This window comes from Tympanuchus pallidicinctus, unplaced genomic scaffold, assembly GCF_026119805.1.
Source record: "Tympanuchus pallidicinctus isolate F22 unplaced genomic scaffold, pur_lepc_1.0 scaffold32, whole genome shotgun sequence".
Lineage (NCBI taxonomy): Eukaryota > Metazoa > Chordata > Aves > Galliformes > Phasianidae > Tympanuchus > Tympanuchus pallidicinctus.
In genome coordinates, this window is record NW_026294750.1 from 3,210,388 (window position 1) to 3,227,529 (window position 17,142).

General features: G+C 54.1%; 2 protein-coding genes across 10 annotated transcripts in view; both read left to right on the plus strand.

Moving 5' to 3' along the window:
- SLC45A3 (solute carrier family 45 member 3) overlaps positions 1-5,181 on the plus strand; it is a 33,500-nt gene extending 28,319 nt beyond the window's left edge. For 6 of the 7 annotated variants that reach the window (XM_052698496.1, XM_052698495.1, XM_052698497.1 and 3 more), the window contains one exon: positions 1,354-5,181. In XM_052698496.1, the coding sequence (XP_052554456.1) occupies positions 1,354-1,809 (456 nt within the window). In that variant the 3' untranslated portion in view covers positions 1,810-5,181. Of the gene's footprint in view, positions 1-583; positions 740-1,353 lie in introns of all 7 variants that reach the window. The other variant, XR_008210186.1, reaches the window with a different exon arrangement.
- Positions 5,182-5,251: 70 nt separating this feature from the next.
- LOC128088208 (Krueppel-like factor 15) lies at positions 5,252-12,898 on the plus strand. Of its 3 annotated transcripts, none has more exons than XM_052698503.1 (3): positions 5,252-6,105; positions 8,269-9,216; positions 10,976-12,898. In XM_052698503.1, the coding sequence occupies exons 2-3, from the start codon at positions 8,423-8,425 to the stop codon at positions 11,130-11,132; spliced, it is 951 nt and encodes a 316-aa protein (XP_052554463.1). In that variant the 5' UTR covers positions 5,252-6,105; positions 8,269-8,422; the 3' UTR covers positions 11,133-12,898. The 3 variants fall into 3 exon arrangements, with proteins under 3 accessions (XP_052554463.1, XP_052554461.1, XP_052554462.1); XM_052698501.1 differs by having other exon boundaries at positions 5,298-6,105; positions 10,907-12,898; XM_052698502.1 differs by lacking the exon at positions 5,252-6,105 and adding an exon at positions 6,155-7,529 and having other exon boundaries at positions 10,907-12,898.
- Positions 12,899-17,142: the final 4,244 nt, after the last annotated feature.

The following is a 17,142-nucleotide window of genomic DNA, read 5'->3' on the forward strand; positions in this document are numbered from 1 at the left end:
CGTGGGCAGACTTTTGTGCTCCACGTGAGATATGTGACAGCCTGGGTTTGTGCTTCTGAGCCCAGACTCGAGGGGCTGAAGGGTGCAGTGAGCATCTGAGCAAAGCCTGGCTGTTGCAAGGAAAACCTTTGGAAGCTGATTCCTGCTCTGTGAAATTCCCGTCTGGTTTCTCTTCTCTGATGGGACCTGAAACTGTTTGCCTTGCAGAAGTGCAGCCATGGCCTGGAGCAGCACAAACAGCGGCTGCCTGGTGCTGACACACACTGGGGCAGGGCTGGGTGCAGCTGGGGGGATCCAGTGCTGCTGAAAGCTCTGGGGTGGCTGCAATGGGGCTGGGGAAGCTGGCAGCCGGTGTCCCTGGCCCTCCTGCACAAGGCAGGGTGGTTCAGCAGGTCCTTCTGTGCCATGGAGCTGGACACAGCGTTCTCTGCTCACAAACAAGCACTGTTTTTTCCTTTTCAGTTTCTTTGTTTGCTCTGTTTCATCATGTGGACAACGGTTGAATGCGTCCTTCCTTATCTGCTCTACCCTATACAGGCCAGTGGTTGTGCATAATTGCAAATACCCTGGGGTTCTATTACAGGGCTCTGCAACGTTTTTGCACCCGACTGCATGTTATTTATTGCTGTTCACACGGAGAGCTTTTTGATCCAAACACTTTGTGAGTAGCACTCACATATGGCTGCAGTGAGCCATGCCCCAGAGGTCGCACAGCCTGGGTGCAGTGAGGCACAAGAAGGTGAGAAGGAAAAGGCTTTTCTTCCCCCACTCTCGCAGCCTGAGTGGGCAGAGCATCTCACCCGAGCTCTGCGCAGAGCTGAGCCCCCAGCATTGTGCCCTCACTGATGTTGTCCCTCGTATCCCAGTTGTTAAGGAGTCAGCCTGCTTATAAAGGCTTGTCCTTGTGCTGGGGGGGGATGGCTGGCTCTGTGATGCTCCCAATGCAGGCTCTGCCCCTTTGCTCCTATCCCAGCAGAGCACCTCAACCTCAGGTTGTCACCTCCCCAGCAGGTAGGTGACAACCCAGGACTCAGAAACACCACATCCCCAAGCGCAGGGCTGGCATTGGGCTGCAGTGCTCTGCTTCAACGCAGCACAGGCACCTCTTGGCTGCTTTCCCTGTGAGTCAGGGCTGCTTTGAGCCCCGTGCCAGCTGGGAAGAGCCATGCTGGCTCCTGGAGGCCATCTCACGTGGACCAGGCTCTCCCACCTGCAGCAGCACACCCAGCACTCCCAGCACAGGGTGGTTTCGCTCCCTCACACACTCTAAGCCCCCCACCCCGACCCCCCACCTCGCTCGATGGCCTCCACCCTTCCTCCTCATTCCTCACGTGCCCTCCTTCTTTCCACCAGGTATTTTTGCATAAATACAAGAGCAAAGAGGAGAGAGACGCAGCTCGATCGGACAAGAAATCATCCTTCCCCAAAGGCCACCTCTCCAGCCAAAAGCTGCCTTACCAGAACGGACACCCCGGGGGCCTCTACTCCTCATCCTCCTCTTCCTCCTCTCCCCCAGCTGCCAGCTCTGCCCTGTGTGGCAGCTCCTCCTGTGATGTCTCACTGATGATGATGGTGGGCGAGTCGGATTCGGTTCCTCCGGGCCGAGGGATCTGTTTGGACCTGGCCATTTTGGACAGTGCTTTCCTCCTCTCTCAGGTTGTCCCCTCTCTCTTCATGGGGTCCATCGTCCAGTTTACGCAGTCGGTGACTGCCTACATGGTGTCAGCTGCCAGCTTTGGCCTCGTTGCCATTTACTTTGCAACCAAAGTTGTCTTTGATAAGAGTGACATGGCCAAGTACTCGGTGTGATGGCGAATGCATCGGGGGCAGCACGTGGGTGCCAAGATGAGGGGTGTGCACATCCCCATGGCTGCTTGTGGGGTGCTCCATGTTGTTTGTGCTGTCCCCGTGCTGCTGCTGGGAGCCCCAGTGCTGCTCTGGGGCTGGGGATGGCAGAGGGGCGGCAGGGATAATCTCAGGTGTAAATAGGAAGCACTGGGGGCATCATGCTTTGGGCCATCAGTGCTTTCCACACAGTGCCTTTCTCACAAGTAAGCACTGCACAGCCAACACCAAAGGGATTGCACTGGGGGGAGGAAGGAATCGGGCTTTTCCTTTAGTAATGGGTGTGGGGAGGGGGGAAGAGCCACTGGCTCTCCTGCCTTCCAGTGATGGATGTATCCTCTGCCCCCACTTGCTGCAGTTGTGCTCAACTTATTGAGTAACGCTTCCTCAAAGAGGACACTGAGAGGAGATTCACCTTGGAAGAAGGACGGGAGCTCAGGTTTGGCTGTGGAGCAGGAGGGATGTGTGTCTGTTCTGACAGGGAGAAACCACCCAGGAGAAAAGTCACTATGGCATGTTCTGGAAAAACAAGGAACGTTTCCTTAGGACCGATTCCAAAAGATGACTTATCTTTTACCTAGGCACCAAATTGCATCAGACGGAAAGGACTGCTTAACATTTTTATTTCTTTTTTTAAGAATGATTCTTTTTAGCTTTCCTTTAGCTGGATAACTGACCTCTCTCTCAGTGCCCAGAACAGCCTCCTGTTCTCTCCCAGCGCCTCCTACCAGATCCAAACTGATCTGCACCCCCAAACCCGACCCCTGAATGATGCTGCAGCATCACGAGGGTTCAATCCTGCAACGAGGGAGGAGAACAGGCAGAGCTCTCCGTGAAGGCAATCTGGGAACAAACACATCTCATCAAATTCTAATCTGCTCCAAGTGCCTCTCAATCCCATAACACTGGGACCAGTGCTGCTGGGTTGGTCAGCTCTCAGATGTGAGTCACCTCCTGCTGGCCCGAGACAAGTGCACCAGCTGCACCAGTGCTCTGCCACTCAGAGATCACCCCTGTGCTGAGCAGGAGCTGAGATCCCAGCTTGCAGTTAGCACTTAGGTTCTGAAATGGTGCAGGCAATGGTGCAGGCAATGCCCAGAGCGAGGCATCTGGAGGCAGGGCTGGGGGCTGGGACTCAGCAGCCCTCATTTTCAGCTGCAAACAAAGTGTTTGCGACCAATTTTCAGTGGAGGTGTGTGGGCAGTGAGATGTGCTGGTGAGGCACTGCTGAAGGGCAAGATGTTGCTATTTTTGCAAGGTGGTGGCAGAATATTACTTGGCATGGAAGTGAGATTGCTGCCCTGCTGATTGCAGGCGGGTCCTAAGAGGGCTTCTCCTCACTGCTTTAAACGCATCTTTCCCGTAAGGGGTGACTTTTTGTTTTATTTCTCCTCAAATTATATGCCTACCAGCTTCCCTTTCCCACAAGAAGCCCTGTGTGCTGAAATGCAGCTGTTTTGGGAATGGATTTGGCAGCTGCGTAAGCATCGACGGAAGCGGTTTTGTGTGTGTGTGCTTCCAGCCCTGGTCTCCGTCCACCCCAGACTTCAGGGGGAAATCCTGCAGGCAGAAGGTCGCTACCAAAGCTGCAGCACTTCTTGAGTGCTCGCAGGGATCAGTAACCTTTTCAAAGAGGTCCCTGCCTGAGTTGCTGGAACACTTTGCCATTTGTTTAAGTGCCTGAAGAGTGCTTCCACAACACAGCCTGGGTGTGCAGGTGGGACGATGAGGGCCTTGAGAGCTTCGTTAAGAGCATCCAAGTGATGCTTGAGAGAGCAGTGGGCTCAGGGGGCTGGCAGCCTTTGCTCTGAACGTCTTTTGGTTTGCAGTGTCAGAGCCAAAGGTGGGGCAGTTCTTCATCCTTAACTTCATAGCTGTCCCTCGAGAGCAGAAGGCTGAAATCTGCCCGATTCCCCCATCCACAGAGGTGGCTTTGGAGTAGTGAGGTACCGACGGCCAGGAGTGGCTTGTGGTGACATTGGGTGCTGCAGGCTGGGTGTCCCAGCTGAGCTGGAGGGCCTGAGGTCAGTCCATGCTGGTTGGGGCCTCCACTCTGCCCTCTGCCCTCTGATCACCCATCCACATCTGCCCTGTGTTGAGGCTTTGGTGCCCAGGTCTTGGTGGCAACTCTGGTCTTACACATCCAGGGAGGTGCCTGCATTTCCTTCATTTATGTTCTGAAAAGACCCTTGAGCCCATGGCTGTGGCTAGCTGCTCTTGCTGCTTCATTCCAGGTCGGTGCCTGGTGTCTCACCTTGGCCTGACCTGGGAGATGGTTGGTGACACAGCTCCTTCTCTGCAGAGATGTGGTCCCATCTCACCATCCATTCACCTCCTGGCTGTGCTGCTCTTGTTCCAGTCAGCTCAGCAAGTGTGAGAAGAGCTCCTGGTTATCTACCAAGAGGCTCTCTGATTTCTCAGCTCCCTCTCCCCCCTTCTTTCCATTTCCTCAGCTGGAGTGAAACCCTGCGGATCCTGTAATTGCTCCTTTCCTCCTTGCCCTCCTATTACACAGGAGAAATCTGCTGGGCCCTCTGCCAGCTCCCAACACAGTGGGCAGATGGGTGCAGGGAGGAGCTCTTGCCAAAGCCCGTTGCTCTTTGCAAACCCTGTCCCCTGCGGGAGCCCAAACCCAGACAGATGGGGGCTGTCTGCAAGAGAGCGCTGTAGAAAACCACAGTGTGCAGCCTGGTCCTGGATCATTACCAAAAGCCTTTTTTCCTAGGTCAGGATGTCACTGAGGCTTAAAGGAGAGGCATTTTCCAGGATACGTACTGAGAAACTGCTCTCTTCGTAAGATTGTCCTTTGTGGGTGAGCAGTGTGCTGCTAGGACCAGCTCCCTGTGTCTGCATCCCACACAGCCCAGCAGGGGACACAGGTATGTTCTGGTAAACGAAAGCACACCCCTTGCACACTGTTACTGATCTAACCAGTGCGAGCACAGAATTCTCCTTAGGACTTGATCATAGTGTACAATTTATAGGTATGGGTGCAGGCTTCTCAGAGGCTGTTGCTGGGAGCCCTTCTGTTTCTGTAGGTGCACTTCTGCTTGGGTGAGCCACGCTGTGCCTCTCCTTTCCTATTGCAAGGTGGTGATTCTGGGATGTGGAGGGGAAAAGGGAGAAAGTATTTTCTAACAGGAGATGATTGCTGTGGATTCTCCGGGCGAGGGAAGAGCGTTTGATGCTGTTTTTTCCTTTTGAGATCGCATACTGTCTGCGAGACGCGAATGTTTTATTTATTCAGTAGAGTAAATATTTTGTATACGATGCGAGAAGAAGGCTGTTCTAATTTTATTATGTAAAGGAGGAAATTAAAGGTGTTGGACGGACGGACGGACGGACGTTGTGCGTTACTGCCGTGCGCCGCAAGGGGGCGCCATCACCGCGGCGGCTCCGCAGCGCTGCCGCTCCGCGCACACAGAGCGCGGCGCCGCGTTCCGGCCGTCGTCGACCGGCTGCGTTAAACAGCGGTTAAACATCGTTAAACAGCTGAGATTTCCCCAGTTCCTGCAAGGAACTGCGGTAATATCAGCTCTTACCCCGTGTCTCAGGTTTGTATTTAAGCAAATGGCACCCGACGGTGTTCTCTCACAGACAGCGATGAGCTGCGCTGTCCGAGCGACCACACGCCTTCAGTTTTTGGTTTGGGAGTTTTTGTTTGCTTGTGGTTGGTTGGTTGGTTGGTTTTTTGTCCTGCTCAGACTTGGGAGAGCTTTTCTTCAGCCTCAAATTGCTCTCTAACAAAGCAGAGGAACGTACATTCATTTCCTTGGCTTTACGGTGCTCTGGCAGATGAGCGTCCTCCAGTCTCTGCCGTGCAAACAGCGACAAGAAAAACCTCATTTCCTACAAGGGCGCTTCCAGCCTCGGAACTGTTCACCTGCTTGAAAATAGTTGACCCCAAACCTCTGTCACCATCAAACCCTACGAGTGCTTGGAGACAGCAGAGGAAAACGCGATTCCCTGCTCAGTGCGTTTGCCTCCACGCGGGGACCTCACGCTCTCGGTTTTGTTACTCCGGTGCAGACTGCAGCTACCTGCTAGGGCACGGCTACCTTTCCCTCGTCCTTTTCTTTCTCTGAAACGCTGAAAAAGGAAAAGATAAGATAGCAGAGAGCCGGGGGCATCTCCTGCGGGATCGGCCGCAGCGGCGCAGCGACGCGGAGCCGCCCCCCGGAGCCGAACCCCCGCGGGGCGGAGCGGGCGCGGAGCCGCCCCTGGGCGATGGGACCGCGGTGGCAGCGCGGAGCCCAACAGGTGAGGATGAGGGGCTGCCGGGGGGTGAATGGAGCAGGAAGGGGGGGGGGGGGGTCCGGCCGTTCCCGATGCCCCGGGTCCGGTTCGGGCTGCAAACACCCGCGTGTCCTTGGCTGGGTCGGAGCGTGGGGGGCATCCTTTTATTTCGACGGGATCTGCTCCACGTGGCACCGCTGTAAAAGAGCCTTTGAGCGCGTTTTGTCCCGAGGGCTGTGGGAGGGCAGGCTGCGCTCCGAGGTAAGTCGGGGTTGTGGGGCTGCGGAGTTGGTGGAGCGGTCATTCAGCACCGCTCACGCTGACTTTGGCCCGTGATTTTCCCTCTGTATGAGAGCTGCACGTCTGTGGAGTTCAGGCAGTGATTGAGCGCTCCTGGGAATCTGAACAGCTACAGGGGTGGAAATGCAAGGTGAAGCTCGGCAGCAGCGCTGACCTTGTGCAGCACGTTGGCTTGAAGGCCAAAGTGGGGCCTCGGTGTCACTGCAGTGCTTGATCTGGGGTGACAGAATGGTGGATGTGCATTTCTGCGGGTTGATAAGTCACTGCTATCTGTAACACATCCCCGATGTCCATTAGTGGAGCTCCCCATTAGTTGCCCTTTTCCCCTCTGTGAGGTCAGGCATTGCTATTGCTGCTCTTCGAGGGCATCAGAGCTCTGCTGGAGCTGCACGAGGCTGCAGGAAACCTGCCCAGGTCTGCTCAGCCCCAGACCTTCCTGCCCTCTGGTTGTGCTTTTGTTTGTGTTGCTCACTCAACAGAACTGTTGGCTTTGGATTTGTGGGATATATACTAAATAAACCTTCAGAGCTGAGGAGTTCATGGTGTAATTCAGTTATCCTTGGGGGCATTCTGAAAGGATGAAGACTTCCTGAGCTGCTCTGCAAGGTGGAAAATCAGGTTGGAAAACAGCAGTGTTTGGTAGCCAGAGGGGGAAGGCTCTTGAGAGCCTCTGAAGCGTGCAGACGGAGCTGATGAGAGGGTCAGAAAGCAGAGATCAGAGGATCAGAACGCTGGAACAGAGGCAGGGTGCGATTTGGTGCTGCCTTTCAGGTGATGATTCAGAGCACGGATTTGTGTTGTGATGAAAACACGCAGCCTGCAGGCTGAGGTTTGTCCAAGCCCCATCCTCACCTCGCATGGGAGCACAGCTGGCTCTGCTCCTCACAACCTGTTGGCACAGAGCTGTGCTGGGGACGGCTGTGTGCAGCCCAAAGCGACACAGTGCAACTCTGGGCAAACGGGGAGCTTAGGTGGGGATTATTTCTTCTTCAAGGAAGAGCCTTTCTGTTATATCCAGGCTGCTTCTCAGAAATTTCCTCTCCCAGCTCGCAGGACCCTGGGGAAGCACTGATAAGGAGGACTGGCTCAACTGGTTTGCAGCTCTGCAGAAATCTCATGGACTTGTTTACTCTGGAAAACACTCCTAGGTGACTTTGGCATCGGTTTTCTTTCTCTTGAAAACCTACTTTCCTTATTAAAAGTCCAAGGCAAGCAGGCAGGTGGGGCCGTGCCTCACTGGGTGTCTCAGTACTGTGATGATTCCCATCTGCTTTGAGCTGTGTGCCCTCAGGGGCCCCGTGAGCTGACCCCAGGTGGGCTGTGTCTGTCTGCACTGCGTTCTGAAGGAGTGCCACAGTGCAGGCTGACCTGCTGGATGTGCTCAGTGCCCCTCCAGGCACCACACGGTGCAGCACAGCGGTGCCCATGTGTTCCCTGGCAGCTCCCACGGTTATTAATGGTTCCCAAACCAGTTACTTTGAACCTGGTTGTGATACATCTGTGTTAGGTTGTCGTCGTGCCAATGTTTGGAGAAGCCAGAACCATCCTCTGGATCTCCACTAACACCCATTTGTGAGCCACACGTCGCCCTTTGCCATCCAGCAGCACATTCCTGCCCTCTGGTGCAGGTGGAAGAGTTTTCACTGTGTAATTTTGCCTTAATAAACATCCCAGAGAAGTTTGGTTCTGGGAGGGATCGAGCCCTTAGCAGCCTCCATAGGAAGAGTGTTGGCGTGTGTTTTTTGAGCCGCAGCATCTTTATTATCAAACAAAGACCACTGGCTGCTTTTGCTGTTTTCTTTCTAAGGCACGGTCTGTTACACTCAAAGCCTGGAGTTTTCTTGCTCGTTTCCCATTGGAAATAACCTTGGTGGTGTTCCCTTGCAGATGAGCAAAGACTTCCCCAGCCGAGGTGGTTCAGAGGCTCCTGATCCAGCCCAGCAGGAGCTCAGTGCAGTTGGGGGATGTGGGCCGGCCGGCGCTCTGTGTGAGCAGCCTGGAGCTGCCGAGCCCTTCAGGTTCTTTGTCCCAGCAGCACAGCATGCCGCCATCCCTCCTGCCAAGGCACGGCGCCAAGGAAGGCCCTGACCACCTCCTGGAGGGCAGCACTGGCTGCCATGAAGGCGACCCACTCCCCCTGCCAGAGGCTGATGGGGAGGAGGAGAAGCCCCCCCTCACTGCCTGCGAGGGGCACCTCCAGCTGCCCGACTTCTGCTGCCGCCTTCCTCAGGACTTCATCCCCACCTTGGAGGAGATCGAGGAGTTCCTGAGGGAGAAGGCTGAGTTCCTGAAGGATGGAGAGAGCGAGCAGCACGTGGCTGGAGGGAAGGTTGAATCTGAGTCCGGTTCGGGTGGCTCTGAGGGACATTCACTTCAAGCAGACGGCTCAGATGGCTCCCAGCCTGGAGGGACAGCAGGTGGGAGCAACCAGGCAGCGGCTGATGGAGATGTTCCTGTTGTCCTCCATATCCAGCCTTTCCAGCTTGATAACAGCAGCCTGCCGGCACAGCCTGCTGTCAGAGTGACCCAAGTGGTCATCAGCTTACAGGGACAAAACCTGTCCCTCCTTCCTCAGCTCCAGTCCCCCGTGACCCTGATGGACCAAAAGTACGTCAGGATCGCCCCGCTGCCCAACCCAATGGGAGCGAGGATGCTGGGGGGTGTGCAGGATCAGGAAGCAGCCCCTGCGTGTCCAAAAGCCTCCACACGTGTCCACAAGTGCCCACAGCTGGGCTGCAGCAAGGTGTACACCAAAAGCTCCCACCTGAAGGCCCACATCCGCCGGCACACCGGGGAGAAACCCTACAGCTGTGCCTGGCCCGACTGCAGCTGGCGGTAAGTGGGAGCCATGGATGGGGGGAGGAAAAGCAGGTGAGACCCTTAAGGAGACCCAGAGGGAAATAAAAAGCATTCTGAGTCGCTCTCTGGCAATGTAGTTTGTGCAGCTGGGCTACAAAAATGGCTCTTCCAATGAATTCTTCTCCCAGAAAACAGGAGCTGCTGCTTCCTTCCCATGTTGGCTCAGCCGTCCCTTTGCTTTCTCTCGCTGTGTGCCCACCCTGCCTGCCTGTGTCCCCCCTTCTGGGCCTGCAGCATGGCTCCTTTGTGCATATTCTCCTGTTTGCTCTGTGCACAGCATTGCTTTCTTTCATCTCCGTTCCCTAAATAAACCACCCTGCCCTTCTCTGATTGCTTCCTGCTGCTGTGCTCTCTTCCTGGTACCACATGCCTGTCCTGAGGGGCAGGATGCTCAGCACAGCCTTTGGCAAGGAGGGTTAACAGTCCTCAGGTCTTGCATAGTGCTTCTCCTCAGCAGGATATCACAAGGAAAACTGGTGCTGGCAGCACTGAGCTTCCTTGGTTTCTTGTGCAACGCCTTGGCACCACCTCGCTGCCTTGATTCCCTGCACGATGGAGGATGGCTGCTGTCTCAGAAGGAGCTGAGACTTTGGAACTCACTTTTTGCAATAGAGCTGGAAAAGAAGTAGTTGTGTGGATGAGCTGAGGACGTCCTTGGGATGCATTTAATCCTCACAGAGCTTTTGAAGGGCAAACGTAATGTTTGCCGTACCAGGTGTGAGCGTGAAATCCTATTGCTGGGAGTCTGGGGTTACATCTGAAGCTCCTTGCTTTGTGCTTCTTTGCGTGGGCACGTTTCAGCCAGATGGAAAAACCCTTCCATCCTAATACTCCTGCCATCTGTGTTGGCTCCGTAGAGGCAGAACAGGAGTAAATCCTGCCCAGTCCTCCTGTCCAGCATTCCCCTGGCACTCGGACATGCAAAGCACTCTGCAGTCCTACCAACTCCCAGCCTCATCTAGGTGGCACTTTAGAAGGGCTGAGCATCACCTCTTTGCTCCCTGCTGGAGCTCTGTGCCAAGCAGAAGGGCGCAGGAGAATTGAGCAGGGATGTGCATGTGGTTAAAGGGATTTTCCAGGTGCTGCAGCTGATCTGCACCAGGTGTGGATATCACACAGCCAAAAGCAGTGTGAGCACTGGGTATTCCTGCAGTCCTCGCTGCTGCATCCTCAGTTAATTCACATCGGCATGGAAACCTCTGCTCCTCTGCTGCGGGCTGGCTGCATTTGCTGCTCCTCCTTTGTGTTCTGTGCTAAGCCAGCTTGCAGGCTGCTCCTCTCTCCCAGCCCTGACACTGAAAACTCGCTGCCATTCTGAGAAACAAGGAGATGTTTGCAAGGAGAATGCGTGCTTAGGAAAAAACAGGCGCTTCTCTCAACAGCAGTGCCTTTTTTGGCTAGATGTGTGAAGCAATAGGAACTCCTTGCCACTCTGAACTCTGTCCTCACATCCCTGCCAGCCTGAGCTGATGCCCCAAAGAGCAGCTCTCTCAGCGTCTGTCCTTGGGGCCACCAGCTCTCCTTCCCACGAGCGTCAAAACAGAGGAAGGAAGCAGGCGAACACTTTAAAACCAACGGAAAGCAAGATCTCTCAGTGGCTGCGCTCCTCTCTTTCCTATCTCCCAACCACTCCTTGGAGAGGTTTCTTCCTTTCTGCTCCCTCCAGGAGGATCCTGGGCTGTTGTGCACTGCCTGGCACAGCGGCTGCGCCCTCCACGCTGCCCTTCTCCCGCAGGTTCTCCCGCTCAGACGAGCTCTCCCGACACAAGCGCTCCCACTCCGGTGTCAAACCGTACCAATGCGCCGCCTGCCAGAAGCGTTTTGCCCGCAGTGACCACCTGGCCAAGCACGTGAGGATCCACAGGGGCCAAACAAGCAGCACCGGGATGTAGGGCTGACCCGGCGAGGAGCAGTCCTGGTGGCAACGAAAGGAGTGCCGAAGAGGGGAAATGATTTTGTTGTAGCAAACGATGCGTATTGGAGCTTTCCTCAAGGACGGGTTGAGTTCAGGGTTTGTTGCTTTGAAATCCACGTGGCGGAAATCTATTGGAGTCCTTGGGCAGGGTGATGTTGCTGCGGTGCGAGCAGGGACGTGCGTGGTGTCAGCAGAGGCAGGAAGGGATCGGGAGGGATGTAAGCAGCAGCACCAGCAGCAAAGCCCTTTTTTCACGTGCTGAAGGAGCATCTGTGTGCAGAGACACCGACGTGCGTGGATGCGGGAGAGCTGCATGCATTGGCTGGGGGGAGCGCTGCAACTTGCAGCTTGCTGACGTCCTCTTTGTATTTAACTTCTGGTTAATTAAAGGCCAACTCTTTGCTACCCGTGCCAGCTTGCCAAGCTTTTGCAAACATCTGGGAGGGAATTAGGTGCTTATACAAACAAAGAATGAACGTCAGGAGTTCCAGCGAGGCGCTGTGTCCCTCCTACGTGGCTTTGCCTGCGTGTCTCAGGCTGATGTTTGATGCCTGCAGGCTCTTTGCGACTCAGTGTTTGTGCCATTATTCCATTGTGCTTCCAGGGCAGGATTTTGTGTCCTTGTGTCGAGCTGCTGCTTTGGTGAGGAGAGTTGGGATGTACCCAGAAGAAGGGCGGGGAAATGGGCCAAACCCTGTTCCCCTACCTAAAGCTGAGCCTAAACTCCTTGATTTATTCCTCACCTAGGATGTTCGGGGCTACAAGCATCAAAAAGAAGGGTCTGCTTCCCCTGAGTCTTTTCCTGTGTGCAAGCCACAGCTAATGGAACTTTGCTTTGGCTTCCAGCAAGTTGCTCTGTTTTTTAGGAGCTGCTGCATGTTCTTTTAGGAGAACACCTGCATTGCTTTCCAGGTCCCCAGGCACTTGAGCAGGGGTTACAACAGAAAGCACTGGAGCTGCTTAACTTCGGAGCCAAGCCTTCCCCAAAGGTCTGGGAGGGCTGGATTCTGGACGCTGGCTGAAACTCCTCCGTCCTTGGCTAGGTGTGGATAAGTCTGAGCAGAAAGCTGCTGCCTGCAGCGGGGTTTCTTTCCATTTGAGCGTGTAGCATCCGTGAGCTCAGCCACAGCTCTCCCCTATGGGGCACACAGGTGGCACTGAACGCTCCTGCTGCCGCCCCGTGCCCGAGAAACACCTCCTGAGCCATCATAACACTGAGCTCTGAATGACCAGCCAGGGCAGGCAGGTATGCAAGGGCCTATTTTTGGTTGCCTTTTGTGTTGGTGGATTTTTCCCTGACCAGGAATTCACTAAATGCCCTTTCCTTGAGGGCTTTCTCCAGGCGCTGCGTGCCAACGTGACTCATGCCCGTCTCGTGCTTTCATCTGCCCTTCTTTGCTCCTCTCCCTCATCCAGACTCTCCCAGCACACTCCCTGTTCGTTTTGGACCTGCCCCATCCTGCCTCCCTCTGTTTGCAGCCGAAGGCAACTGGGAAAGGCGCTTTTCCAAACCGGAGCAAGAAGAGCCGTGCCTCAGCCTTCGTGCCAGGCACTTCTCCCTCCTGCAGCAGCTATTTGCTGAGCAGACGCACGGGGTGGATCTGCCATGGAAGACGGGGCTGGGAGTGCTGGCGGTGCTGGCTTGCTGCTCACCTGGTTTGTTTTGCCATCTCTTTTAAGCAGACCGCAAAGGGAGGGGAGAGATTTTTATAAAATAAAATACTCCAGATGCATATCTCTTGAGCAATGTGTGTTATAGTCTCACCTGCTTCCCTCTGGGGACTTGGGATGACTGGCTTAGAAGGTTTACTGAAGGCTCTGTAATTACCCATCCTTTGCTCCAGTGAGGATATTACTGTGCAGCAGAAACGCTTTGTGAAAGTGCAGATGAGAGCTGTGGCAATGGGAGGAACGAGGAAGAGGGGACCCTTCTGCCTTCCCACAGATAAAACTATGCTGGAAGTGCTGAGAAGCATCTCATCCGTGTGTCATTGGGGCTGCTGGGTCATAGCCCAGCTCTGTGCTGAGCTGGGCTGCATGTCTGCCATGCTGGTGATGGGAGGAGATGGGAGGATCCGCTCACAGTGAGAAGGCTGTCGGGTTGCTAAGCGCTGCTCTTTAGGAAATTAAATGCAAGCAGGCAGGAGTTGTAGCAGGGCAGGATGTGGGAAGAGCACAAAGAGAAATTCAGGCGACGTTTCTAAATCTGTCCGCCTGGATACAGGGATGAATTTGCTCTGGATATAGCAGCAGGCAGCGCCGGCCCCACGCTGCAGCCCACGGCAGCACGGCTGTCCCAGGGCGTGCAGGAGGGACGTGGAGGATGATGCTGTGCAAAGGGCTGAATAGGGAGCTCTGCTGTGTGTCGGGTGCCTGGTGAGGGCAGATTTCTGCTATAAACCCATCAGATTGATGACCAGCACCATCAAGGCCTCTCCAACAAGCTGGCACATCTCAGTGAGGTGGGCAGCAACATCCGGACCTGCTGTCCCCATGGTTGCATGATGAGCTTTCATTGTGTGTGTCCCCACTGAGTCCAGGCAGGAGGTGTGAGGTCCATGGGATTGTTTGGGCTGGACAAGAGGGGACTGATGGGGGTCCTCATGGTGGCCCTGCAGCTCCTATGGCAGCCTGTAGCTTCTTACAGGGGAGCTCTGCTCCCAGCACCATCTCAACCAACCACACGTGATGCAAAGTCAGAGCCATGCAGTGAGATTTCTCTTTTTCAGGTGATTTTGCAATCTCTGTGCTTCTCCTCTTGGGCTGCCTGGTGTTTTCCTACAGCCAACAGACAACATTTCACTTCCCAGCTTTGTCCTTGTCTCCAGCTTGGCAACAATTCAGATAAAATGGTGGGCACAGTGGGGAGGGGCTGATGGTTGGACTTGGTGGTCTTTTCCAACAGTAACGATTCTATGACATCTGAACATCTGTGCCCCAACACAACCGACCTTCACCAGCAGCCCCACTCTGACTTCTCTTTTTGCTGTCTCTTCCCCTTTAAAACACTGTTGCTTGAGTGCTTCTTTTTAAAGCATCTTTACGTATGAGCTTTTTCTAAGACCTGCCTGCTTGCCTGCGCTATTTCATCCCATCCCTTTGTCCTACATATTTTCCCCCTTGTGATGTTGTCTAAGATGGGAACAAACCCACGTTCGCTTGCAAACCCACGGCAGGGGAAGCAGAACAAAATGAGAGTTGCACAAAGCAGGAAATTTATTCTCCCTCTCTAGGAAAGACCCTTTGGGGCTGTTTCTCAGTGAAGCTGTCACAGGCACTGAGCTGCAGCTGAGGCCACGTAGATGGCAGGGCACAGTGCAGGAGGGTTTTGTGTGCTGGGAGAGCCCACGGTGCCTTTTGGGCTGCAGCTCACACATGGTTTCCTATCAGAGCACGTAAGTTTGGGGGCAGATATTATGCTGATGGTAAGTGGAAGGGGTTGGGGCAGAAAGCAGCCGGATCCAGGAGCTCTGAGCAACATGTGTGAACCCGGGTGCTCCTCCTTCCCCAAACAAACGGATTGAGCTCTGTTTGAGGTACACATGAGCAGATGTTGGCAAACCTCCCATCTGTGACCCTACAGGAAGAGTCTGAGAGAGTGCAGGACTCGTCTTTATTTTCCTCTTTCTTTGTTTCTCTGGCTCGTGGTGGCTGAAGGAGCCCAAGCTCCAAACAGAGCAAGCAGTCAGCATGGAGCCCAAGGGAGCCCAAGGGAGCCCAAGGTTTGTTAGCACATCACTTGTGGAGCATTAGTTGTGTTTCAGTAACCTGTAGTGCAGGGGATGCAGTGCTTCCCCTCCCTGCCCACTCTTTTTCACACTCCCTGTCAGATGGAGCAGTGTACATGTGTCAGTAAATAGATAATGGTCAGCAGCTTGGTTTAAAAGCTTCCCTTCTTGCCATGCTTTGCAGAAGGACCCTGTGCTTCATCCCCATAAGCTGTGGTCAGATGACACCTTGAGTGACACCTCAGGTTCTGTGGTGCCAGGATTCCGTGAGCTTCATTACATTCCTGGCTTTCGCCTCCCTTTCCATCTCCTGTACCTTGAGCAGTAAATGCTATTACAGGGATTGTGAAATAAAACGTCGTTCCCCACCTTGGTCCTTTCACTTCATTTGAGTGGGCCCAGCTGAAGGAGATGGGTTGTAACAACACAGAACTTGCCTTCAGAGCAACAGCACTGGATGCAGCTGGAGGTGCTTGGGCTTAGCTGGGATCTCAGCTACGCCTTCTTGTGTGTTTGGGGTGATGGCACATCCCAAACAAAAAATGAGCAGCAGTCAGGTTTGTGAGAAGGCAATTAGGTGAAATGTGCACGGAGGACTTTGTACAAACACATCTCACCTCTTGCTGGCACGTATCTGGAAAGCCGAGGGTTGCATGTTTTGGCATGCGTGGTGTTTGACAGTGGAGTGCAGCTTAGCTTTTTGTTTTCCTCTGCCAGTGGGTGGGAATCTTGAGGCTGTGTGTGCGTTGGGGAGAGCTCTGCCTTTGTGGCATTTCACTGCTGCTCCCAATGCCAAATCCAACGGGGAAATCTCCGCTCTCCAACTGGTCCACAGTGTGCTTTCTTAGGGCTTAACTCAGGGCAATCACCACTCATCTGTGTGCTGCTGCAGGCCAAGGCAACAAGCAGCAGCTGACCACAGTGGGCAGTTTCCTGGGGACGGGAGTGTGTGCATGGGCTGCTTTAATGAGCTTCAGTGTGATTAAGGCTCCTGCTGCGTGCGTTGCTGTCTGCTCTCTGTGATCCCCCATCACTTCTGCTCAGCCCTAGGAGTGCTGTAGGGTTGTGCTTTTGCTACTGGAATGAGAACCACGGGAAAGGTGTGGGAATAGAGGATGTCTGCAGGGAGTGATCCAGGCGGGCTTTCCCAAGCGGAGCAGATGATCTCAGTGGTCTTTTCATTGTAGAATCAGAGTAGTATCATTTGAGTTGGAAAGGACCTTTAAATTAACTTTCCTGTAATGAACAGGGATATCAACAGCTAGGTCAGGTTGCTCAGAGCCCATCCAGCCTGATCTTGAACATCTCCAGAGGCTCAATATCCACCGCCCATCTGTGCAACCTGTTCCAGTGCTTCACTACACTTATTAGAAAAAAAGCTTTTCTCTCGCATCCAATTTAACTGTCCCTCCCTTTAGTTTGAAATCATTTCTCCTTGTCTTATCAGAACAGATTCTGCTAAAGAGTCTGTCCCCTTCTTTTTTATTGTCTCTGTGAGGATAGTTGCCTTTAATCTTAACAAGAAAGGCAGTGGTCACAGTGCAGTAATAAGGAATAGCTTAGCTTTCCAAAGATCAGGGCTCACCAGAAACTCCAAAAGGAGATGATTTCCAAGTAGAGATACTTCCCTATTTGTTACCAGCCCTAAATGAAATCAGAGGGGATTAGTTAGGAGACCCAGGGTCCACCCCTTCTGCTGGCACGGTGAATGCCTTGTGTCTGTGCTTCCAGGGTTGGCCATAAACAACCATTTCCAACCCTAATGGTTCGAAGCGGCCTCATGCTGTGCCTAAGCTCGGGCAGTGTGGGTTATGTTGTGTGGGTTATGCATCACAGGCAGCTCTCCTCATCATCCTTCCAGCACTGGAAGAGCTGATGGCATTGGGCTGCCCTGCTGGACCTCTCTTGGTAGAGGTGAGCTGTGTCCCTGCAGCTCTTCCTGCTCCGTAACCCCTTGGAAAAGTTTTGTTTTTTTCTCCCAACCTTCTTCATTTTGGGGTACATCTTCAGCCTTTCTGGTTTAGGGGTGCCTCCATTTCCCCATGCCCACCATCTCCCCTCTGCCACACCTCTGCCCGGAGAACCGACGGTGTCACAGCGATTTCTTTGTTTTAAACTTATTTCCACGTTTACCTTCCGCTCAAGCAGCTCGGGCATCCTTCTCTCTCCCGTGAGCAGCGGGGCTCAACCCGGCGAGAGGCGGCAGCGTTGGAACCGGCTTGCGGGCACATGGCTGCGAGCGCGGGGCGGTGCGGACTA

Excerpts from the sequence above, each read along its gene's own strand:
- LOC128088208 (XM_052698501.1), top strand. The coding sequence starts at position 8,423 with ATGCCGCCATCCCTCCTGCCAAGGCACGGCGCCAAGGAAGGCCCTGAC. Across the intron at positions 9,217-10,906 it reads TGGCCCGACTGCAGCTGGCG|GAGGATCCTGGGCTGTTGTG; the intron begins GTAAGTGGGAGC and ends TGCTCCCTCCAG.